The following is a 27,002-nucleotide window of genomic DNA, read 5'->3' on the forward strand; positions in this document are numbered from 1 at the left end:
CATGGTGAAACCCCGTCTCTACTAAAAATACAAAAATTAGTCAGGTGTGGTGGCAGGTGCCTGTAATCCTGGCTACTAGGGAGGCTGAGGCAGGAGAATGGCATGAACCCGGGACGCAGAGGTTGCAGTGAGCCGAGATCTCGCCATTGTACTCCAGCCTGGGCGACAGAGGAAGACTCCATCTCAAAAAAAAAAAAAAAAAAGAATACCAGAAGCCCAAAGATCTAGATTTGAATTTCAGCCTCTTTGTTTCACTAGGTCTAGTAGCTTAACTCTGTGAGATTCAATTTTCTCATTTAAAAAATGAAGATACAAATCCCAGCCGAACAGTGTTGTTAGAAAGGTTCAATATGATAGCCCGTAACATGGTGGGTACACAATAAATATCCAATAAATATAAGCTTCCTCTGCCCGCCCCTTTTTTATATTAAACCCATGCATCTATGACATAAGAGAAAATGTCTACCCAATTTACACAGAGGTTGCTCAATAAATACCATCGTGATTATGATGGTAGTGGTGATGTTAACACAGAAAACAAAAACCCTATAAAGCATGAAATGATAACTATAACTGTCCAAGATATCCACAAACAAAAATCTCCACTTACAGCTAATCAAATATATACACCAGAAATATTGACAACAGAGAGCTGACCTAAAATGACGTACGTACAGACAAAATAAATTAATGACTGGTGAAACACACACTTCAAAGATCACAGGGATCAACAGGATCAATGCACACTATTACAGTAGACACATTCAAAGTTCTTTTTCTGGGTATCAACAGGTGCCTGTCATGACCACGGCATGAAATACAAAGTGTGGTGGTAAAAATGCAAGGAAGAAGATGGGGTGGTTTGTCAAGTTTGTAACTCAATGTATGTGATGAAAAGTTTGAGGATCTAGTTTTTCAATATTCAATTAAAAATAGGCCTGGTTAAAATGTACAAAGTCTTGACTACTCATAAACTAGCAGTTACATAAAATGTAAATCATACTTTATTTACACTTAATATTGGGAATTATTTTAATATTGTAAATTGAGTAGTTCATGGTGTACACACAGCAAGCTTACTTCAATAACTGGCTCACTTACATCATAAATTCAAGCTGAAACAGTATTTTCATTGATCTAGCATTAAGAAAACACCAAAAAAAGAAAAAAAAAAAGAATCTCACACACAAGTATCTCAGCATAGGTGGCTGAGAGGTGGCCAGAGTTAAAAGACAAAACCTTAAAGGTTTTAAACTATGATTTCACATACTCTCAAATCCCAAGTTCACTGGTTCCCTCTTCTCCATCACACAGTTAGCTTTCTCCCCTGCTCCTCTTTCCCTTTTATCTGTTTCTTCTCTTTCCTCTCATCATTTTCCTTTTCCATCCTGTATAACTATAATAAAGCATTGTTTTTTCAGAGAAAGGGAGGGCTCTGGAGGTAGAGTGTGGGGAGGAAGGGCAGGTCCCCACAGCCTTTAGGGCTCAGGTTCTGCAGTCTGGGTGTACAACAGTAAGAGTTGCTCCACTCAGCCCCAGGTGGGTGAGGCTCCTCCCCACAGAAATCCATTGGATCAGAATGTACCTCAGTCCTGAGCTTTGTAAGCCAACCTCATCAAAGAATCTGAAGGTGTGAGAGAGGCTCAATGGGCAGTTGCTGACCGCATGCATTCTAAACAGTACCTTCCATACGCAACTGTTTTTGTCTAAAAAACTAGTGCTGGGGATTTGGGGCAGTAAGACTGGGTAAGGAGAGAGAGATTCTGAGAGTAGGTGACCTCTCCAAGATCCACAAATCCCTGGATTCCCATGTTTGGATTAGGAGCCTTGTATAGCATTAAGCTGAACTTGCTTGCCTGTATTGCCTTTGCAAACATCTGCTTGTATTTTTGTGGTTGTCTGCCTCTCTCCCCTTTTAGGGTACTACCATCTGAAAGGTGAAACAAGGCTTCCCAGACTATCTGGGATGAAAAGTAGTTAAAAAAACAAACTTCCAGTCCATTGTGAACTGATCAACCTTTGTAAAATTCTGTGCCATTGTTGAGGAAATGCAAAATTACTACAAAAGTTTCTAAATGCTGACAATTATTGTACATATCTTGTTGAAGACTAGTAACAAATAGCTTACAGACTAGTGCTAGTCCTGACATCACACTTTGAGGACCATGGGTACAAATCACTTAAGAAATGCATTCTCCTCCATGACCTCACTTATATGTGGAATCTAAAAAAGTCACAGAAGCATAGAATAGAATGGTGGTTAATAAGGGCTGGGATAATGGGGTAAAGGGGAGTGGGTATAGGGGAGAAAAAGAAAAACAAAAGAAACTCATTCTTCATAATTAAATTTTGCATTTTAAAACATATCCAATATTCATAGATAAATATAATTAAAAAGACAAGATGAATTTACATGATATAAAACTACAACTTATTGGTGAGTCAATAACATACAAGGTCTTTTAACCACTAGTTAACACATACACAGTGAACAGTTGCATTGTGCAGGATATTAATGCATATTGCAGAGTTTAATGGATTGAAATTCTGCATACTGAAGAGTTTAATGGATTAAAATTATCCCATGAAATTTCATAATTTAAAAATTGTCTAATCAAAATCACCAGATATAAAAAAAAATCATATATTATTTTTACAGTTAACAAGTCAAGTCAAATACAGGTTGAATAAAGAGGCAAATTCCAAGTCCAATTGCTCTGCCAGAAAGCAAGCACTAAAATCTGCTTCATACTGTTGAGTAATACTTGCTGCAGAGAAAATTCTTAACAAGCCAGGGATATTCCAAAGACCTGCCTAACTCTACCTTCAACAGAAACATACTTTGCATTTTAAGAAGTAAAATATTAATTTGATGCTTAAAGAAATCATACTAGAGTTGACCTCCCTAGAGGAATGGACTCACATTAGGAATGACTTCATAGAATAGAATTGATTTTCTGGCAGCAACATCAGAAAATATAACTTCCAGTTTAGCCTTTGGAGAAAACTTGCCCAGAATCATTATCATTAATTGATAGTCAGAAGATCTGGGCATCCAGGAAGTCTATAGCGGGTAGCCAGATTCAAAGTACATTGCAGAAATCCAAAATGGACGTCCAGGCATCATAATGCAATCCCTATTTCGCAAAAGTTTCATTCTCCACCAGTTGCACCAAGGCCTGGTTGCCTTTACTGTCTCCAGGAACAAAGGCAAATATAAGAGAACCTAAGGTTGCTCTACAAAGGTTATGTCAAAGAGTCCTCTGAAGTGAGGGAGGAGATGGCTAGAACCCGTGTTCGTTCGTTCTTTCTTTCTTTCTTTCTCTTTCTCTCTCTCTCTCTCTTTCTTTCTTTCTTTGAGACAGAGTCTCGCTCTGTCACCCAGGCTACAGTGCAATGGCATGATCTTGGCTCACTGCAACCTCCACCTCTGCCTCCCAGGTTCAAGTGATTCTCATGCCTCAGCCTCCCAAGAAGCTGGGACTACAGGTGCGCACCACCACACCCGGCTAATTTTTGTATTTTTAGTAGAGATGGGGTTTTGCCACGTTGGCCAGGCTAGTCTCAAACTTCCAACCTCAGGTGATCTGTCCACCTTAGCCTCTCAAAGTGCTGGGATTACAGGCATTTGCCACCACGGCTGGCCAGGAACCCAGATTACTTTTTATGATATGGAAGAACTATCCTCATCTTTGCTAAATCAAAGCCAGTTTCTTTCTATGTAAATGACCTACTCAGCCAGACACTAGGTAAACTGCAAAATTTTTCCGTCAAGAACTGATGAATAAGCAATATGGAACTGATTATCATTTCCAGCCTGATCATCTAAAAGCCCAAACTTCCCTCTCATTTTTCAAACCAGCTTCTTGTATAAAATGGACCAAAGAAAAACTAGACAAGTAGAATACAAGGAATGAAGAATTTCCTCGATGATGGGGCCAACCTACAACCAACAGATGCATGTCTAGAAAATTATGAAAGTGATAATGTCAGGGAAAGGAGAAACCTTAAAGTTCAGCCTCATGTTTTAATTTCTAGTTACAGCATTCCTGCTAAATGCTCACAACACACAATCTAGTGAGAGAGAACTCACTAGCCTTTGAGGCAGCTCAGAGTGCTTCAGATGATAGAATTTATTGGAGAGCTCTGGCTATTCTAAAGTTTTTGCTTTCTATTGAGCCTAAATATTTCCCTGTGGTCATACATACAGTTTCGGAATACGTCCCTTTTTTTCTTTTACAAAAGAGTTCTTTAAATATTTGAAGGCAGTTATTCTCCTCTCACTATCTTTTTCTAATCAAAACATCTCTGATTCCTTGAATCTCGCAATTTTGAGTACCTACCTGTCTGGTTACTCTCTGAAAATTACTACTATAAATTTCCCCCTGGAATTAATTTACTACCTACTTTTGGAGGAAATGATATATTCAGTTGCTAATCCACCAAAATGCCCCTAAAGCTACCCAGAAAGACATTAAAAATGTGGAAAGTCTTTGCTGGAGCCCCAGTCCCTGTCACATCTCCCTGTCAAAGGAAGGTTATCCTTACATGGCTTGTATTTAGTAAACACATGTAGGGCTGTGGTATTTACAGATACTTAATCTATGAACCCACAAATCATCCCTTTAATAATGTGTTTTGCAATTTTGCCTGTTGTTATTATGAAACAGATAATATATACCTCAAGGTCAGTATTAACTATTAACTATTTTTAGTTATATTTATAGTTAATAGGTAACTATTAACATTTTTTTCATGTATTGTTTCAGGAATGGTTGGACTATATCACCTGATAAATCTATCAAAGGAAGAAGTACGTTTCCCAGTGAGATTTCAAACCAAACTAAGAGGTGTTGACCCTATCTGATAAGTATGAATATACATGAAGCTGCTGGATGATCCGCCTCTATCATCTTTATCACCCATGCAAAATGAAACTGGCTTCAGGCTAATTGGAAATTGGGCAGACACATTGGTTTTCCAGTGGTAGGTAATAGTTTATTTCTTGGATAATAATGTATCAAATTTCATCTGACTCAGATTCATCTTAATCAACAGAATACCCTATTCTCTATCATGTCATGAACAACCTGAACGACCACAATGTTCAAAATGTAGTTATTTCAAATCAGAAATAATGAATAGAATAGTATATTTCTGGACACTACAAGGTATAATTTCCTTGAAGGTACAGTCAGTGGCTCACTTATTCAATTTTTTCCTGTTCCAAAGTGTCTACAATAGTGTTTTGTATAAAATGGATACCAAATAAATATTTGAACACAGTTGAATAATAGAAATACTACCCGATGTAAGTCAACAAAGTGCATGACAATTAAAACCACAGCTGCCATAGGACAGAGAACAACCTAAAGGAAGGCTCCAGGTAACAGATCACACTTAGACAAGATCCTTGAGCTTCTTAAGGGGTGTATCCTGAGGTATTAATGAAATTTAATGCTCACAATCCTTCTCTAACACACAATTTAAGAGGTACAATTAAAGAATACCTGTGAAAGCTAAATGACCCCTTAAGATTCAACAAACCCAAGGTAAACGTGAGTATCTTTTATAAGGCCAATCTTTTTCCCACAAAGAAATAATTTTTTTTTAACTTTTAAAATAACAACCTGGAAGTTATTATGCTCCATATATTGAGCCAAAAATGACCACCAAAGAGGCAGATACTGGCCTGTTCACTAGGCCATGATATCAGAGCCTTCAAAGAGACCCTGGAATGTGAGACCCAAACCCAGACCTCAGCAGAACTGCAACATGCTTCATACTATGAGTTTTGATAGCATAATGATTAAATCAAAAGCACTAATAGTCTACTGTGTGAATACAATAAGCAACAGGTGAAGACAAATATTTACAGAGTAACATTATATGATCAAAACCTAATATATGACAGATTTTAAACACTGTTAAATGCTTTTCTTCAAAAAATATTGTCAATGAATTTGATCAGCCCTAACTTAGCTGACATGTGAGTTCAATGAATAATTGATAAATACATCTCATGAAAAGAGAAAGGCAATGTTTTGGTTCCTTCTCCCATCTATCTTCTTGTTGAAAAAAAATCCATCATCAGGTTATTTTAGTTATTCTCCTTGAATCTGTTTTTCTCCTTTTCATTCCCACTGTCTTCTCTGTAGTTCAGACTCTATTGTCTTCCATCTGTACTTTCCTAAAAGACCACTAATAGGTCTATATGGCCTCTTATCTCCCATGGACACTCTCAAGAGCCACTCTCCACCTCTGCAGGCAGGATAGCTGTTCCCAAACACTGCAGATATTACCTAATATGATCATGATAACAACAAGCCTGACCAAAACAAATCAAACCAAAACAAATAAAAATTTAATAACTGCCTACCATAATAAAGCATGCATTTCTTAATTTGGAATCCTATCCCTCTGCAACTTAATCTCAACTTTCCTTTGCAAACATATTTTTTCTCTATTCGATGTCCTTTAATCTAATCAAGCAGGCTTCACTGTGCTCAGAATGTACCATACACATTCCTATAACAAATTTTGCTTTATGTCATTCCTAGCCCCAAAGTATACTTTCCATCTTTGATTTCTCTTATTGCTGTACACCTTTCAAATATTTCAAGCTCTACTTCTGTCATGAATAATTCAGTATCTCAACCCAGCTCTCTCTCTGAAAACCTAACTCATATCTACCTATTTCTATCTTGATATGCATTTGTCTTTATTATTTGGAAGGGACTTAATCGGCTTACAACATTTAAGACCTGCACGATAAGTCTCTCATTCTATTGCATATTATTTAATACTGTTGTATCTAGTATAACTCCCAAAACATAACACTCAATAAACTCTTAATTTTTTTTCCTGTTTTAGATGTTCAATTCTAAATTTTATTTATAAGGAAATAAAATTGCCCTTACCCTTGTCAGCAAGTAGCCCCCGCAGCACTGTTATACTATAATAACTATATACATTTAAAACCTTATCCTCAAGCTCATTAATTATCATTTCCTTTTTGTGTTAAAGAAAATATGAACAGCCCGATTTATTCAGCCAGTGGGTAAGCATTAGTTCTGCTAAACTGTATGGGTATAATTCAATGTTTCATTACAGGATAAGAAAAGGCCTCCAGTTCATCTGTAGCGATCAGGAAAGAACATGCTTCACAATAAAGGAAATAAATAAAAGGTCTTAGGGGATGTTTTGGAATATTATAACTTATGTATGCTGCAAAATATTACATCTATATTCTTCTAAAAACTAAAAATCCTGACACTTTCTAAAGAACATGGTGAAAATGATGCATGCCAAGAGTTCTAGTATCGTACTCTATAAGACAGCATGCTATTCTTCACCTGGAAGGTATGGCATAGAGTCACTGGGGAATAATGAAGGAAACCCTGTGGAGTAGAATATTTAACCAGGAACTGCTGAGAAACTTAGGTTAGGCGTGAAGAGGTGGCCAGAACCATTCTCATTAATTCGAAGAGATTTTATACAGCCAGTATAACTTGATAGCCAAACAGTGATAAGAAGCTCATAATTTGTGAATTCATTTGGATATTTCAGGATAGGTCTGCTATCTGCAAAGAGCTGGGCTTCTCTATTCTATCGTAATCTTCAGATCCATGAGTATTATCACAGATTGGCCAAAAATCTAAATAATTTGTATCTCCCAATTAACTTCCCTGTCAATTATCTGGGTATTTCAGAAAAAAAAAAAAAAGTCTTAGATGTATAAACAAAGTATGCCATTATTTTAAAAATCTGTCTTAAAAACAGGATCTGGTTTTTTTCCAAATACAATTTTACATAAAAACCAAATATTGAATTCAATTAGTGTCAGGGATACTCAAGGAAAAACAGATCTGGGGGACAGAGGGAACTAAGAGTCACACTCATTCCTCTCTCCTGGTCACTTACTAATGGGGACCCGGAAGCACCTAAGGCTCCATGAAATGCAGCATCAAAACTAATAAATTAACTAAATTAAAAGCAAAACAAATTTTGCTTTTTCTTATCCTTTAAACATATAGATGTGTCAAACTGTATGTGATTTGCTAGTAAATAATCCTTTCATTAGTAAGAATTATTTGGTGGATGGGTGTTTAATTTTTAGGAAAATTTTAAGGAATGCTAATAATCACAATACATTAGGAATATATCACAAGAACTTCCCTAATGGTTGTCCTGAATTTAAATATTTCATGTATCTTTCTCTTGTCACTGTTTCTGGCAGGTGTGTATACACTTTATATAAAAATACGAATTGTTAGAAATATCAATGTGCATGTTTATAAATCAAATCATTGGGTCACATACCTAATAAAAGTTCTAAGGATTAAAAAGACGTAAGTTCAAGACTAATATGTAAAATAATATTACAGAGGAAAAAACAGCAATCGTACAAAAGATAAATGTAACCTTTAGTAAACAAATAAATGCAACAAATAAATGGGAATAATCCATTTACAAGGATCTTGTGGTTCTAAATATATTGGGAGAGATACTTAAAATTATAAAATGGTTGAGATAATAACATTGGACTCGATTATCCTTTAACACTGTGCTATGGATCATATTGTGATATCACTTGTGCGACTGTTATCAGCCACTAAGGGGAATGTAGCATTCAACAGACTCTGAAACAAAGTTTCTAAAGAATTATCATCATGTGATAAATGCCCGATTTCTATAGTTACATGAACAACAAAGACAAGGTATTCACAACCACACTTTCTTCAACCTCTAAACAGGAACAAATATCTATAATGCTGTCATTAGGAATGAGATAGACAATCAAATACAACAGAGTGCCTAGATCAAATAGATCCTCCAACTAAGCTTTATTCCAACACATTTTATCTCACCTCTACTTTTATCCCAAAATCTCAACTCACTTTGAATAATGCACTTTGATCATTTTATCTTGATTCAACCCCTTGGTCAAGTTAGGGTACAAAACAACCATCCCTATGTCTAGTTATAGCCCCTGAACGTAGCGATGGAAGAAATCTAAAACCTTGCTTAAAAACAAAAGCAAGGTGTGGCTGAAGATGGCTGATTGATTTAACACACATATTTATCACTGCTCTTTTCTGAAATTCCATTAAAATTATCATAAGCCATTTCCTTTTAAAGACATTAATTCTAAGGACAAAGACAACAGAAGCAAACAGCAGTAGTATTCTGAAAGCTGGATTTCAGAAAGAGGTGTACTAGCCTGTTTAGCAGGCCAGAGGAAGCCAAATCCTAAGCCAGCAATGGGGAAGCTCAGAACAACACAATTTATACTGCAAAACCCCAAAGATGTAGAAATTTGAGACATCAGCTTCTCCTGGAATAAAGAAAAGAGAAAGGTGAGGTTTTAAAAAAGATGATTTCTTGAAACTCTATTTAAAAAGCAGTTACACCTCCAGGTTCATCCCCATTGCCAAAAATGACAGAATTTCCTTTTGTTTAAAGACTGAATAGTATTCCATTGTATGTATACATCACATTTTCTTTATCCATTCATCCATTGATGAACACTTGGGTTGCTTCCACATCTTGACTGTTGTGAATAATGCTGCAATAAACATGGCAGTGCAGAGATGCCTTCAACATACTGATTTCAATTACTTTGAATATATACCCACAAGTGGGATTGCTGGATCATATGTTAATTCTATTTTTAGTTTTTTGTAGAACTTTCATTCTGTTTTCCAAAATAGCTGCACTAATTTACTTTCCTGCCAACACAAAATGACAAATACTATACAATCTCAATTTGATGTGGAATCTACAAAAGCGGATCCCATAGAAACAGAGAGTAGAGAAACAGTTCCAAAGGCTGAGCAGCGAGGGGGATGAAACACGGGGAGATGATGGTCAAAGGGTACTTTTCAGTTAAACAGGAGGAATTCATTTTAGTGATCCGTTTCACAGCATGAAATAGTTACACAGTACAATAGTTAATAATAATGTATTTTATATTTCCAAGTTGCCAAAAGAGATTTTATACCTGCTCATCACACAAACAAATGGTAAGTTGGTAAGGTGATTGATATGTTAATTAGCTTGATTTAATCTTTCTAGAATTTATACACATATCCAAACATCACATAGTACCCCATAAATATATACAATTATTACTTGCCAATTTAATTAATTAATTATTAAAAGCAGACCACCAGATCTTCTCTCCTACTCAAAATTGCAAGCAACTAGGTGTTTATTTTCAGAAAAAAACAAAAGTCAGATCTCTGTACAGATATGGCTAGCTGAGGGCAGAGCCACTGCACTGAACCCCTAGGGAATTATGAAAAAGTAGATATACTAGCTGGCTGCTATGGTTGTTGCCTCTACCATTGTCTCTTACATGATCGACAGTCTCCACCTAGATACTGAAGCCAATTCTGTATTCTTGAAAAATATACGATTTTCTGCATTAGCTGCATTAACACCTACTCCTGACAAAACAGGCTCTTCTTTGCCCCTCTGTAAGAAATATCCCACAAGGCTGCTGCTGTCTGCCTTCTATTTGGAGTGCTGGCAGGGTTCTGCTAGGATCTGTAGATACCTACAGATTGGATATTTGTCCAGAGTCTACCATCTAACTAACTCTGAGGGATTCAAAATATACACATTAGGGAAAAGATGGGCACTACACAATGTAGGCCTTTAAATGGAGAGAATAGAATACCGAAAATCCAATGTTGTCTGTAGATTCATTAATATATAACACAAAGTAATGAAAAGAATCACAGAGTGGCAATAAAGAGACGAGAAGACCTGAGTTCCAATTTTAGTTGTATCTAAACATGTGACCTTGGGCGGGTCCTTAACCATTTGTTTCATTGAAGATAGCATGCTACTCATTTTCATCTAAATAATCTGAAATCACAAAACAGAGGTTTTAGGAAAATGGATGGTGATCCTTCCAGAATCTTGAAAGAACTAAAAAAAAAAAAAAGTAAAAAAATGATATGGTTTTAAAGGTTTTACAAGTGGTTGAAAATAAATAGATGAGGAAAAGGGGCAACAGAAGAGATTAGAAGCCTAAAATTAGGGCAGCGGTGGAAAAAAAAGGCAATGTCTGTAATAAGAAGAGAAGGTCAGAGAATCAGCATCTCTTTAATTTTCTCATGGGTGCAGCATTTACTACATCCATAAGATACATGGAAAAAGAGGTATCTGTCTATTTTTCAGGAATAATAGTGTGAAATTAATCACCAGATCACAGGACTGATCCCTCCTAACACCCAAGTGTGCAGACAAAATAATAAAAAAGGCCAATGTCTTTTTTTAAAACTATTGAGGTGAAACTTACATAATATGCAAATGATGTCTTCTTGAGTCACTTTAGGGGGAAAAAGAAGAAAATATTGGCCTCCAAAGGTCTTCACTAGTTCCATGGCAAGGAGTAGTGGAGGATAATTTAGACAGTGAAGAGAAATAACAATAAATAACACTGTGAAAATGTGATTAAGAAAACGGAAAAAGGAAATGTATGATACCTGTCTCTGAATCCAGTGTTGATTACGTCAGATAATTCTCAATACTGGCATAGTCCAAGGCTGGTGCAGGACTGGAGGCAGGAGAATCCTCTGGGATATTTGCTAAAATAAACCTTCCCAGCTCTTTCCCTGGAGATTTTATCATTTAGGACCAAGGCAGGAACCTGGAATATGTGTTTTTAAAAATCTCCTCATGTCCTGATACACAGATATAAGAATTTCAGGAGCAGTCGGGCAAAAAGCTCCTTCCTCTTAGAAGCTGTTCCCTACAATAGTCACCAAAAGAACCTAGAACGAAAGCTCAATTCAAGGTGTAAACGGCATAGCTCTGGGTTGATGCTATAAGTCTCTCAGCTGCATTCAAACCAGCAGAGTTAATAGATTACTGAAGTCAGCAATTAAGCTGCTAAGAAAGAGAATTTCTGAATAATCCATGAGGCTTGATATTCTCTTTCTGGCATTTGAGAGTACAGTCCTTCCAAGGATAAAAAATGACCTTTTATAAATGGAAAAGTAGATGAGTAGGATGAGGTGTGTTTGAGAGTGGTGAGGTGAAAGTTAGAAGTTTTGAAAAACAACTACCCTTCAATTAGTATCTCGCAGGGCAAAGTGCTGGTGAAGATTTGCTCATCTATTTCTAAGGAATTCAAAGAAGAGATTAACTATCCAGCTTCATGAGTCTCCTCTCATATTGTGAATGTCTAGGCTGAATAATATATAGCCCAAAAGGCTTCCCGAAAGATATTTCACTTGATGATTTCTTACAAAAGTATTTATCCCCACTCACAAAAAGAAACCCCGTTTTTAACCCGTGCTATATTAAATCAACTCTTGATTTGATACACTTACTTATTACATCAGGTGTTCCCTAACATGCCTGCTCATAAGAATCAGCTGGGGTACTTGCTCAATTTAGAGATCAAAACCCCCTCAGCAGGAGACTGTTATTCTGTAGGTGGGGCTGGGACTCTGCAAACAGAGTACCTACTTTCAAAAAGCTTAACTGTGACCCTTGTCTTCTGTCGATGTATCTCTTCAGGTACATATGCAAATTATTTTGTGTCTTTTAGGAAGTGATGAGTTAAGAAATTTCCAAAGTCCCCAGCCCAGCCTGCAGAATGCTGTGAACTAAGAATGGTCCAGCTCCTCCAAGCCCTCAGACACATCCTTAAGAGCTCATGCCGAAACAGGTCACTCTGTAGCGACAGAAATAAGAGTGAGCAGCTTGGTGGAGCCCTTTGAACTGAAAAGCAAGCAAGTGACATGCTTTGCATCACTTTTATCTCTACTAATAGTTACTGGGATCATTCCATCCATTTCTTGAAAGAATTGATGTGGCCTCTGCCAGGGCCTTAAATAAAGCTTTAACTATAGTGAAAAGCCTGGGCACTGCATAGTGAGTCATGAAGAAGCCAAGCATAGTTAACCTTAGCTAATGCACTGAGTGTTTTATCAGGTAGTAGAGCAGAGAAAGAAGATCAATCATTGGGTTCCAAGCTATGTGACTGAAAGTTCTCAAAACACATGGGTTATGTTGTTTCTTTATTATTAGAGGAGAAGAGGGGGATGAAAGGGAATTCATTTATTTGTTCAAAAAATATTTATTTGCAGCCTCCTATGTGCCAGGCTACATACACCAGATACTGGGGATTGTAAACAATACAACATCCCTCTTCACGGAAAGTAAATTCCAACAGAGGAGCAGATGATAACCCAAACAATAAGATGATGTGATTTTGGAGTGTGGCAAGCGTTATAGTAGAAATAAATGCACTAATGTAGTCAAGAGCAACATATTTCAGCTGAAACTTGGTGGGAGGAGAAGCAGCCATCCATGCAAAGTTTATGAAAGAACATTTGTTTTTGTTTTTGTTTTTTTGAGATGGAGTTTCACTCTCATTGCCTAGGTTGGAGTGCAGTGACACAATCTCAGCTCACTGAAACCTCTGCCTCCTGGGTTCAAGCAATTCTCCTGCCTCAGCCTCCCAAGTAGCTGGGATTACAGGCATGCGCCACCACACTCAGCTATTTTTTGTATTTTTTGTAGAGACGGGGTTTCACCATGTTAGTCAGGCTGGTCTCGAACTCCTGACCTCAGGTAATCCACCCACCTCGGCCTCCGAAAGGAAATAACATTTTAATCAGAGAGATGGTAACTGTAAAGTACTTGGTGTGATTGAAGCATGGAGAGGCGTTAGAGACATCACCAACCAGTGAAACACTCAGTTCTTAGAGTGTAACAATTTTCGAACTGAATCAAGAAAAATACCTCTCAGAGTTCAAGGCCGCATCGAACCTGAGCAAGGAGGGGCCCCAGCAAGGGAGCTTATCTTTGGAACAAGCCATTCGGGAACAAGAGATCCAGCGTTCAGATCTTCTTACACACTTTGTTAATTCAAAGGGAAGGTTTTCCCAGGTTCATCATTTTGATGGTGGAGTGCAGCCTGCTGCTCTCCCTGACAATTTTGTGAGGTCTTCATTGAAATACCAGAAGCCTCTTCTGAGAAGATCAATTGTGCTGTCCAGGTATGTGCTGTCCAGACTGGCCAAATCTGATGACTTGGCTGTCAGCTCTGTCAACAATCTCAGCTACTAAGTCAGAGAAAGCCCTTTCCTCTCTCATAATATTACTTGCTCTTCCTCATCCTATTGACTGAACCATCTTTCAAGGGCTCAGTGAGGAGTTTGTTTGATAAGGAGAGAAACTAGCTAGAGTTCTAAGTGCGGAACTTAATTTTGCTGTTGAGGCAGATTTTTATTTCCATCTCCTCTTTCATTTGGCAGATTTTCTTTTTCCATTCTGTTACCAGGAAGAGTTCATTTAGAGAAGTCTGCCATGGATAAGCTGAATGATATCCAACCACAGGGTTGCTAAGAGATTACCAGATCCCAGTCAAGAGTTTACCAACAGCACCGCTCTGAACAGCAAAGGCCAGACACTCTCAGCTACCATGTTTCCTTCTTCCTTATTTGTCCAGGCTTGTGGCATAGAAGGCTACCAAGAGGAGGCTTGGCCAAGAACTGCCTGCCCCACCCATTCAAGTAAGCCCATATCCCTCTAGCACCACAACTCCCAGCCCTGCTTTCCAAGTCTGCCCAGTCAGTGCTGACAGCCTCCTGCTCCTTCATCACATGTCCAATATTCTCTTCAATTTCTTTGAAATATTTTATAATCTGTACCTAATAATTGCAAACTTGAAACCCTGTAGGGCTAATCCATAACCGGTTGTTTTTGCCAACTCTCATTCATAGTGGCTTGTTCTGTTTTGCTTTTAAGGATTCTGGAAGGTCAACTTATGATCTTTGTAACTTTATCTTTGGAAATTTTTTGAGCTCCAGGTTTAAAGAATGTTCCTCTGGAAGGCATTAGTATTTGCTTCTACCAAGTACCTGGCAACCCACCACCCAAAATGCCTTTAAAATAAATTCTGGATAAACTTTAGGTCATGCTGGAATCTAGTTTCTGGCCCTGATACTGAGTGATTATGGGCTTGTGGTTAGAAATTTTTAGAGGATAAGGTGTTTTTGTTTTATAGCTCTTTAAAGGCCAAGACAGCACACATTCCCATTTTTACTCTCTGTATGGAAGTTTTACTTTCTTAGATCAAACCCCAATGGTTTCATTAACTGGGAATCCAGACTTTCTGCTGAGGCCCCTAATCTAGCTGGCCATCTAGCTGGGTCATCAGGCTTTGTTCTTTGAATCAGTGTTCTTTGTCCTGTTCTTTGCACCTAATGCCTCACTTAAAACCCAAGTCTAGGCCATGAAAAGTCTGCAGGCCCATCTCCAGTTAATTACTTTCTTGTCATTTCTTTTCTTCTAGTAATGCCCTTACATTCCTATGAGTTCATTCATGAATTCAAAAGAGTTTTTAAGGATTTCACCAGGCATACAGTTGGAAGGAAGAAAAAGAGGTAGGGAAGGAAGGAGATAAAATGTTGGGTTAGAGGGCAGTGAGTGGGGGAATGAGATAGAAGTATCGACTGTTCAATACTGTTTTTTCACCGCAATGAAGGCAACAGGGAGCCCCTGGAGTTGTCATACTTTTCAGAGGACCTAAGTCCCCCACTTGAATAATCATCCCATACCTTGGGCACATTAAGGCCCAAGAAGACCTGCCATGTTCCCACAGGGCCTGGATGTTACCTACATCTGTGTTCCATAGCTCTAATGGGTACTGTGTCCAGAACACCCTCATGCCAGTCTAGATCTCGTCCTGGAACTTTTCAAAGCCAGTGCACACATGCTCTGGGCAACACCTGAACCTGACACAAGCTCTCACACTCTCCCTGTCATGATTCTACCAGAGAAGATGTCCTGCCAGCATGACTGGAGATTCTCCCACCACCTGTGCCTGGGTCAGCACCAGTCAACATATCCCTGCACAACATCCTTTGGCTCTCTAAGATCGCATTACAGTAAACACAGTTGAGCACCTTTAGAAAGGGAGTATGATCATAATAATGTAAGAAAAAGGAAGTAAGAAAAAAAACCCTCTACCAGTTTCCCAGTTTCTCTGGGAGTTAGAGTGAAATCTACCTAGAAATCCAGCCAAACAGAATTGTAAGTGCCATGTTGCAAGGGCAGAAAGACTTCCGTGCCAACTATGTATATTTCTTTTGAGGAGTAGATTCAAAGGATAGTTTTTCACCTCAGAGAAAGGATTGGTAACATAACTGTACTCTGGCAATATCTGAGCAAGAAATACCAATTAAAAACAAATTTAAAGGCCAGGCACGGTGGCTCACACCTGTAATCCCAGCACTTTGGGAGGCCAAGGCAGGCGGATCACGAGATCAAGAGATCAAGACCATCCTGGCCAACATGCTGAAACCCGTCTCTACTAAAAATAAAAAATTAGCTGGACGTGGTGGCAGGCACCTGTAGTCCCAGCTACTCGGCAGGCTGAGGCAGGAAAATCACTTGAACCTGGGAGGCTGAGGTTGCAGTGAGCCGAGATCGCACCACTCCACTACAGCCTGGCGACAAAGCAAGACTCCGTCTCAAAAAAAAAAAAAAAAAAAAAATTAAGGCTGAGAATTGCTTGAACCTGAGAGGCAGAGGTTTCAGTGAGCTAAGATCGCGCCACTGCTCTCTAGCCTGGGCAATAGAGCCAGACTCCGTCTCAAAAAACAAAACAAAACAAACAAACAAACAAAAAACAAAAAAAGCTGGGCACAGCGGCTCAAGCCTGTAATCCTAGCACTTTGAGAGGCCAAGTTGGGCGGATCACTAGGTCAGGAGATCGAGACCATCCTCGCTAATACGGGTGAAACCCCGTCTCTACTAAAAATTCAAAAAATTAGCTGGGCGTGGTGGTAGGTGCCTGTAGTCCCAGCTACTCGGGAGGCTGAGGCAGGAGAATTCTGTTGTCCCAGCTACTTGCGAGGCTGAGGCAGGGGAATCGCTTGAACCCAGGAGGTGGAGCTTGCAGCTAGCCGAGATCACGCCACTGCACCACTGTACTCCAGCATGGGTGATACAGGGAGACTCCGTCAAAAAAAAAAAAAAAAGGAGAGGGGAGGGGAGGGGAGAGGAGGGGAGGGGAGGGGAGAGGAGGGGAGGGGAGGGGAAGGGGAAGAATTAGAAAACTCTGTTCAAGGAAGCAAAAGTTTTGCATGGGAAGTGTAAATGCACAGAGGAATCTGAAGTTCAAAATTAATAGAGATGAGGGCATTGAACATACAGTGAAGAAAGAGAACAGGAAAGAGAAGAAAAGATACAAGTAAGAAAAACGCAAGGAAAACCTCACCACAGGCACCAATGTAGAATATTAGGACTCTTCCCCTTGAATGAAGCTACCAGTCTCATTAGGCAGCTCTTAATTTTGCGTTAGAATGCAGGGCCATTAGCCAAAGGTATGGGCAACATTAGATCTCGATTGCCCACAAACATTTTCAAACATTACTTTCTATATTGTGTTGTCACACCTTTTAATAGAGAAAGTTATTATTAGCCAAGCTGACTTCAGGGAGTTGCATTCCCTCATCTACATAATAATAGGAAGGAGAGAAAAGAGAAGATCCAGATAATACTCAAAACAAATTTCATGTTTAATCAACAATGAGCCTTATTCTTAAGTAATAAGAGCTACTCAGTCTTTTTCATGCTTCCCATATGGGAGAAATGTGGCAGTATAGCAATTCCTATGGCAAAGTTATCTTTCTGATGACAGTCCCTTCAGAAGGATTCGATCTTTCTCTGGGATTTTAGATCAAACCCAAATACTGAACTTGCCAACTAGTTGTTCTGGGCCTCCCTCGGCAGTAATATACAGCCAACTTAAATAAATTCTGATAGATAAAAATCAGATTTATATAGAAAATGAATATAAATAAACATAAGATTATTTCAAATAGAATCCCAGAGGCACTTAAATTTTGTTTATATGCAAAAATCTGATTGCACAAGACTTGTCAGGGATCCCCTGAACCACAGAAACTGTAAAGCTGTGTCCTCACTTCGTTCTCATTTTGTTCCTAGTCACGCTTTGGGTCTAAAATCAGAACTCTGTACTGCCAGCAGGAAAAGTTTTCCCTACTTATCTTTTCCAAGGCTCTTCCCTAAAAATACACTCAAAATGAATTGCTTCTAAATGAATTATCACATATTCATATAATAAAATGCTATGCAGCCAGTAAACATAAGGTTAAATAATGTTTATTGATATGGTAACATATTCACAATATATTGAGTAAAGAGAATAGATTGCAAAACAGCATTTACAATATGAGTCCATTTTATAAAAAATAAGCAAAGTGTAATGTGTGTGTGTGTGTGTGTGTGTGTTTGTGTGTGTGTGTGTAAATATACCACTCCTATATGCTCAGAAACATTGGAAAGACATATACCAAATTATTAGCAGTTATTTTGGGGGATGAGATGTTTTATTTTCTTCTTTCTCTGTCTTTTTGTTCTTTATAGTGAACATATATTTCTTTTCCACTATACAAAAATGTAAAAGCCACATTCTTAGAGATCTCGTGGCCCTGGATATCATCTCATGTATTACTCATCTAGTGTTGTGGAACAGCATGCTGGAGGCTTGCTGTGTATAGGCCATAAAACCGGGCTGGAAATAACCTTTTTAGATCCTATTTTAGTCCTCAAATCCTCACAAGTGGGTTCCTTCAGGAACCCACTTTATGTTAAATTCTACTCTCTAACAAAGGCTATGACAATGCTTCAAACACTTGTAATATGTATATATGTTCCCATATCAATATGTCTTCATGTGCTTTTAATACCTTCTATATATTAATGGTTTATAAATTGTTAACCCCAGGGATCCACTTAGATGCTTCAAGAGGCTTGAAAAAAAGTTGGATCCAAAATTTTAAAAAAATATACAATTGTAATTATTTTTAAAAATACAATTAAAAATATCTCACCATATTTTACAGCAGAGAACAGCAGCATTACTTTATGCCACCAGGATCTCTGCCATCATTTGAAAATAGTTTAACTGCATGATTGTTTAAGAAAACTGTAGCTCTAAATTAGTCTTAAAAAAATTCGAGCTACACAGAGAGTTTATGCATATAAAATTGAAACAGGTTGTACAGCAGCACAAGACACAACACGGACCAGGCACATCTGCTCATTGCATATTCTCATCAAGGCCTAACCATGAATTGTGCATAAAGAAGTAACAGTTTAATGAATTTCCTTATTGTTCTTCATTTACAGTTTTAGTACCTAGAATAAGTAGTAATTTTTCTCCTTACAATTCTGCATTACAGTTTAATACTTAGAATAAGTATTAAATTTTTCTAGTCTTTTATAAGAATGTGAACCATACTTAGACATTTTTGGTGATACAACGTTGAAACAAAATTTTTCTACTTAACTCCCCTTTCACATGCAATCTGTCTAGCAGAGTGTCCAGGCATTGCCAAGTAAGCTACTTTCAACACCCAAGTAAATCAGAATTTCCTGTGCAACCAAAACCAAATGAAGATATCCTATTAGCTGCAATTGATACAACTGCAACTGTCATTCAAAATGCAAATCATCCAAAATGCAAATATTGATTTTATGTTCATAAAACAGACACATTCTTCTTACTACTTAATTTATAAGCAAATTTTATTTATAGTCAGTATTTGAATACTTTATGCCACTTCTATTGCTATCCCCTGGCCCAAGAGACCATCCTCTCATGAATATTACGGGACTCAGGGCCTCCTCACCTGTCCTCCTGCTTTTACCCCTTTTGCCTTTGTGGCCTGTTCTCAGCACCTGAATCATGGCATTTTTCACTCACTACTGTGCAATGGCCTCTCATTCCATTAGAATGAAAGTCAAATTCTGTATAATGGTTCACCACACCCTGCACCGACTGATGCCTCAGCACCATACAGACGCCATCTCCTGCTACCCCTCTACTCACAATAGCTGCTGTGACTCCCATGGTGCTTCAAACGGGTGGGTGCACCAGGCACCCATTCACAGCAAGGCCCTTGACCTTGTCATCCCTTCCTCCTCAAGGCCTCTTTGCTTCCTCACTTCTGAGAAGTCTTTGATCTAATGTCATCCTTTCAACGCACCTTCCTAGGCCATTCTTAACTTCAGTACGACCCAGCGTCCTCTAACTCCCATGTTTTAGACTTCCTCTTTGCATATATCACTATCTGAAGTGACTCTTGCTCATATCACTTAGTATTTATTGTCTGTCTCCTCCCACAACAGTGTAAGCTGCACGAGAGCAAGCAGAGAATTTTACCTGTTCTGGTACTTTCTGTATCCCCAGAAGCCTAGAGCAATGCCTGGCACAAATGGCCAGCAGACAATACACATTTGTTGAATGAATAAAATATTCTAAATTTGCATTCCTCACAATATTCTTATTAATAAAACCCATAAAATGTTATGTTTATACTGCCACCAAAGAAAGCTGCATAAAATTATAAGTTCCCAAGGAAGGTTTATGTGTTCACTATAATTTGGAACTATTTAAAGTACTCAGCATAATAGTTCAACCACCACACTGATGGCACTCATCCCAATTAACATCTATAGGCCGCGCATCCTTTTAAGTCTCTCTCTACCCATTAGTCTTCACATATGTACAATAATAATAGTTTACTTAAAGGGGGATTATTTTTTAAGAATCTTTTCACTTTGGATTATATCTTCAACTTGATAAAGCAACTTAAGTCTAGCCAAGGCTTTCCTAAAAGAATTCCAACCATCCTTTCTACCACCGCCATGATCTGTGATGACTTTCACCCCATGCCTCTGTTCACCCAGCCTTTTTTCAAATATCACCACTTCTTTTAACTGCACAATTCTGTTGACATCTTCAAGTTGCACACCCACGTTCATTAAGTAGAATACACATTTGTGGAAATATCTAACATGTGACTGCTATCCTATTGAGCTCAATGGAAGCTACGTGGCTAAGTCATAGCCCATGCTCCATGAAGACCCTTTTTCTATCAGGTGTGATACACAGCTTCTCTCCACAACCTCTGTCTCCCTCTGTGTCATACAATTTGGCATGTATACAATTTTAGAACAGCTTCAGCCACAAGCAAGCATTGTGTAAGTGGAATGTTCATCTGGGACTGATGAGGAGATTTTTAGAAAACAGAAATGTCAGTTATGCTGATTTTTAAATATTTTCAGTTTAACAACTTGTTTATCCTAATGGTACTGCCTAGCACATTAGGATGAAAACTTGCAAGGTGATAATTTGATAATACCTTTATTCTCAGAGCTTATGAAATTGAAAGAGAAAGATAACAGCCCAGGAATGATAGACTGATTTACTGTTTGCTGTTAACTACAATAGACTTTTCAGTCAGGGCATGGATGTGTATGTGTTTTTGTATTCATACATGCTATATCAAAATAAATACAAATTGTGCAGCAGGAGAAATGAGTGCACTGGACAGGAATTAGGAAGGTGATCTGGCTGCATCCAATTCTACCTTGAAATCACCAAACAAGTGTGAAGTCCAACTAAATGTTATACAGTTTACATAAATGTCAAGTAGGAGGTGTTTTATTTCAGGCTTTGATCATGATGGTTCAATGTGAATAGAACTTGTGCATTTTGAAATTTAAGCACTATACCCATTGATGTATTGTCTGTAACCATGTCAAAATAGAAACTAAGATTTCAATAAAGCACAAAACATTCCTGCATCACGAGGCTGCGAACAGAAAACAAAAAGTGCCTGGAGTCAATAAAATACAAAAATCCATCAGCTCTGCTGATCTGCATGAGATTACACTGAAAGAAAAACTTCTAGTTGGCAGGATTCTAGACACCAAACTGAAAATTACATGTCACGTGTTGATCAACTCTTATTTAGTCACGTTCTGTGATTTCTATTTAGAAGAACATACTTTTTTGTCTGATTTATTTATATTGAGATCTTAACCATCACTGTGATCTCTGTAGTTTCTACTTCCTTCTTTGGCAGTAACTATTCATTAATAGAACCACTAGCGTGCCTTAATGTAAAACCAAATTCCACATCCGTGTAATTAGCCCTGCTATTTTGTTAACAACAACAACGAACAAACAAACAGCGTCTCAGATTTCATAAGCATTCTTCGTTGACACATCTGCTATTCAAAAGATTCACTCAGCTGGGAGACTGTGGGGTCAACATTTCTAGCTGCACCCTACGTAATACCATGGATCAAAATTACAGAAAGTGTTGGTCATCCAGGGTCCTATAGAGACGTCCTCATAAGCAGCTGGGTGCCACATGATGCATCCACATTTTATTCTTTGTGTGCTGAAAAAGGCCAAGTCTTCCAAAATCAAAGAATCTGAAGGTTCATGGAAAGGAAACAAATTTTGTTTTTTTTAGTTTGTTAGGTTTTCTCATTGACATCTTTTTGCTTTCTCAGTGAGTTCTCTGGAGGGTCAGCAGGAGGAGCACTGCTACTGTCAACACTCATTCCTTGCTTGCATGTCTGTTAGCTACATATTTTTACTCATGATGGGAGTGGTAAGATGCTGGAGGGAGAGACACTGAATGGCTGCTTTGTTTCAGCATTGCCTCGGGGTGTTCTAATAATACCTAACATGGACTTCAGTAGCTGTGAGCAGATTTTCAGTGTCTCTGTTACCCACCTGGTAGCTATACAGGGCATTCCTTCAAAATGTAATATCGAGACCTCACTTTATCTACATTTTCCCCCAATTTGTGCTAAATTATCTCAAACCCGAAAGTCCAGGAAAGGGGGAAGCACAGATCATCCACTGTTGCAAGCATCGCCTCTGCTGAATGAATGTAGCAAATCAATACAGCCATAATTTAGTGCCTTTCAAGGCAAAGAATATGAGTTTCATCACCTTCTTGCAGGTTACAGGTACACAGAAACTGTCACATTTTATAACTATAGGAGAGGATGGCTATGATGTGCCAAAATACAATTAGATACCACTCATACATACCTATTTGAAAACTTAAGAGACTCACTCTTATAAGCAATTCCTGACTATGAATCAATAAAACACCTCCAAATTTTACTACATTTAGAACTTTTCCTTAAACAACCCTATCCACACGTTTTTTAAACCTAGTAGATTTATTAATGCCTCTTAGGGGTGAAGATTCGCATCTACAGCTATCCTTAGGTTTAAAAGTGCTCTTTGTAACAGAGGACTTACTATATCCTCAGCTGTTTCCATCAATCATCTACCTTTACCAATTGAAATCTTACCTACTTCAAAATGCAGCCACTAAAATGACCCGAGAAGAAATCAGCCAAGTAAAAAGTGAAAGAGCTTATTCTCCATCCACCTGTTCCATATTAAAACAAACAAACAAAAAAAGGATTCAGAAACAACACGACACGCGCTCTCCCAAAGCAGTTCTTTGGTTTCACCTGACTCTCTTTAGTAAACACCTGGTCTGTTCTCTTTTCCTGCTATCTATGCTTCCAAAAGAGCAACACGATTGCAGAACAGAATCCACCAAGACATGAGAATGGAGAGCCCAAGACTTACATTATTCATGTACTCGCTGAGCAGGTCCTGGAGCGCCTGCCGCACGGCGTTGCACTCCGCCACGATCCTCTCGCGCCGGTCGTCTCGCGTGCAGGAGGAGTCGGCCATCAGCGCTGCGCCGCTGATGATGCTCTCCAGCCTCTCCTCCAGGGACGGCCGGAACCTGGCCTCGCTGAACGTCATGGGGTCCAGGATAATCTTATTCTGAAAGTATCACACACACACACACAAAAATCAGCAGAGAAGAGAGGTCTGCCTTGGCACCCTGTTTTGAAACCAGAAATATCTGAGGCAAGAACAGGAGTCCCCAAGGAGGAGAAACTGGTTACTCAAATTCTAAAGTTGCCTTGACAAAGTATTAACTTTTTCTAGATATTTTGTCCTAAATGTAATCTTCAGCTAAAAGAGCACATCTTATTTGAAGAATATGTTCTTGGCAAAGGCTATCTCAACGGAAGAGCTTTCAAATAAGATTGGACACTTTTTTGGCATTTTAAAAATACGTAGCCTTTAAGGAAAGAACATTTCAGTGTAATGCTTTGGGGAATTATATAAAGATTTTAGAGCTAAAACATGATAAATAATCAACATCTTAATTATGCATTAGCTGTGGCTTGTATACACATTAATCCTCCTCATGAGAAGCAGATACTCCCATGGCAGGATGCCTTTTGAAACTTGGGCACATAACACCCAACAGGCATATTCAGTACAGGTTAATTTATGCTAGTGTTCTAGAAAAGGATTCCTAATGTGTGTATGAGACTTGTCACAAATAACTGACAGTATCCTTATAAAGGTATTTACCTGTTTGGAAGGAGCCTATATAAGAGGAAAATAGTGATATTTCCTAAAAGGAAGGCGTCACATAGAACATGAGCTTAGCATTTCCCCAGCCAAGTTTTAGGAGCCTGGAAACATGTGGGCAGAGATGCCCAGAGGTAGATGGAAATATGCATCCAAAATTCAGGAGCTATAACAGTCTTTATAGGGATCTGGTAAATGTCAGGGGTATTTGGACACAAACTAGTGAATTACATACTAGTAAAGTGAATAGAGCCAGAAGAGCAGGCCAGAGAAGACCCCTATACAGAAGGACCAGAATCAAAAAGGAAGACAGAAAGGGTAGTCAGAAAGATAGAAACAGAACTTGGAAAACTCCCAGCAAATGAGGAGGGTAGAGCGTGATGGTATGTGATCATTAACTGTGTGAAGTCTAGAAGCAAAGGTGACATTGACCAAAGGCTGGTTTCCTTTGGGGAGCCTTTTCTGCCTGAGGCAAAGAAGTTCATTCCAGCAATGATAAAGTAGAATGACCTGCTGCAGGAAATGGTGTGCTTCATTGGGGGTGCACTCTCAGAGGTCCAAGAACCAGAGTGGCAATGATGGGGCAAATGGTCTTCCAACTGTAGAATACTATGGTGCAATTGCCACTCTGTTACTGCTTCTTTTGACGTTCCTTATTCCTTATATATTCACCAAATTTAAAGAGTTGTTAGAAAAGAACAATTTATCATATTTACAAATACAATACGAAACATAAATGAGAATAGGTAGTTATTCTATTGCTAATCTGTACCTGCCGAAGACCTACTATATGCCTACTACTGTACTTAATGCTAAAAAGAAGGGGAGATAAAAGATGCTTTTATGGATTTTTTATGCTGATGTAGTATATACAATAACTGCTTAAGTTATTACAAAGTGAAGTCCAGCTGTATGCTCTGGGAAAGTTTGTTGTAACCCTCCAAAGCATCCTAGGGTGTTTGTTCAGGTTGTGTGCAGAATATCTGGGCTCCAATTCTCTGATTCCTGTTAAAATGCAAATCTCCAGAGCACAGAGATAGAACCTTTGGGCACAAGAATGTTGAAGTCTTAAGGAATGAGCGTAGGTAGGTTGGGACTTAGAAAGGAACAGGTATACACCAAACACAGACCATGTCTGAAGTCCACTGGAATCTTGGATTTTTTAGAAAATCACTAATTGGTCAAAGCCTCTTTTCAATTTAGAAAGCAGTGCATGAAATCTTGCAGATAAGACAGCTATTCTGTGCCAGCTTTGGCAAGATGACCATTCTTACATTTGTACTCTCTTATATCTTAGAAAAGGGATGAAAAAGGGATGTTTACTTTACCCAAAATGTGCTATTTGGGTTTTGTCCTTTGTGCCTTGGTTTTAGGCACAGCTGTTGAGCGTCAAAAAATCATGTGGAGGCTGCAATACAGTGGATGGCCCTATAGGGTTCATTATTACAGGTGAAAGTCCCAAAGGAAAGCTGAGAGGGGAGCACAGATATTCCTGCTATACGTACTAGTGTTGTGTCTGCAATGTCTCTTTCCAGGGGCATCCATTGGAACCATCTCTCTTTCTCTCACATATTCTCTCTCGCTTTCTACTGCCTTTCTGTTGATGCATTTATGATGAACATATGTATATATGTATGTGTGTGTGTGTGTGTGTATATATATATATAATCCATATAATATACGTTAAGAAATAATATTCTAATTGAAGAAATGCCTGGTAAACATATAATTAGACTATCTTACTTATAAAGATTACTGATTTTCAAAGACCTATTTTATAGAAAACCATATTAACATAAAACATAATGAAAACTATATGTTCTGCTTTAAGATTTCAGGAGACTCTTCAGAATCATATACTGGCTTTAGAACAGGTATTTATTGTACTTTAGGACTAAACGTGTCAAGAACTGCAAATGTGATGGAAATATGGGGAGGTAAATTTGAACTCTTCAGTAAGGACAATTGTAAAACAGTTTCTCTGCAGTAGAGAGAATGTACTAGTGTCATTAGAATACTATTTCCTAAATTATTTTCCATGGAACACTGAGCTTAGAGATATAATGTTTCGATGAAAAAATAAGGTTCCCTGGCCAAATATGTTTTGGAAATACCGCATGACCTACAGCAAATTATCATATGAAATGCTTTGGGGAGCTGTGCATTAAAGGAGTCAGTTCACTGTAGCATTTCCCAAATCTATTTGAGCATGGAAAGTGCTGCTTTTAAAATGCATGCATTATCTATGAGAACCCAAAGAACACACTTTGGGAAATGTGGCAAGAGAGACTTTGGAGTGTCAGCCAATTGAGTTTCCTACCTGCCATTGCCTGGGGCTGTTGTGAAAGTAAAAGCCTGAAACATTGAGCTTGACAAGCTCTGCATAAAAGTTACACCATCCATCACATTTCTAATGGAATTATTCATTATTTACAGATCACAGTGGAAAAGCTTTTTAAAAAATCTCCCTGGAAAAGAAACAATAATTTTACAATATTCAGATCTGTATCTGCAGTACAGATGGGGAGCACTGCAATGATGGATGTGAAAAGCAGCAGGGAGAAGCCGCTCGGGAGACAAAAGGCACAAAGAAAAAAGGCCAGTGCACGTGGGCCTGTGTAAGTGTGTGCATGCACATGTGCACGGGAAGAGGTACTGATTGCATGTGGGTGTGTGTCTGTGTGTGTGTGTGTGTATCCCGGATGAGATGGGCACTGGTTGT

The 27,002-nt window shown here is 38.4% G+C and overlaps 1 protein-coding gene across 4 annotated transcripts in view; it reads right to left on the reverse strand.

Moving 5' to 3' along the window:
- CTNNA2 (catenin alpha 2) overlaps positions 1-27,002 on the reverse strand; it is a 1,151,703-nt gene that overhangs the window by 723,675 nt on the left and 401,026 nt on the right. For all 4 annotated transcript variants that reach the window (XM_014343874.4, XM_003816600.4, XM_003816599.3 and 1 more), the window contains exon 7: positions 23,474-23,677. In XM_014343874.4, coding sequence (XP_014199360.1) covers positions 23,474-23,677 — 204 coding nt within the window. The remainder of the gene's footprint in view (positions 1-23,473; positions 23,678-27,002) is intronic.

Source organism: Pan paniscus, chromosome 12, assembly GCF_029289425.2.
Source record: "Pan paniscus chromosome 12, NHGRI_mPanPan1-v2.0_pri, whole genome shotgun sequence".
In the NCBI taxonomy this organism is placed as follows: domain Eukaryota; kingdom Metazoa; phylum Chordata; class Mammalia; order Primates; family Hominidae; genus Pan; species Pan paniscus.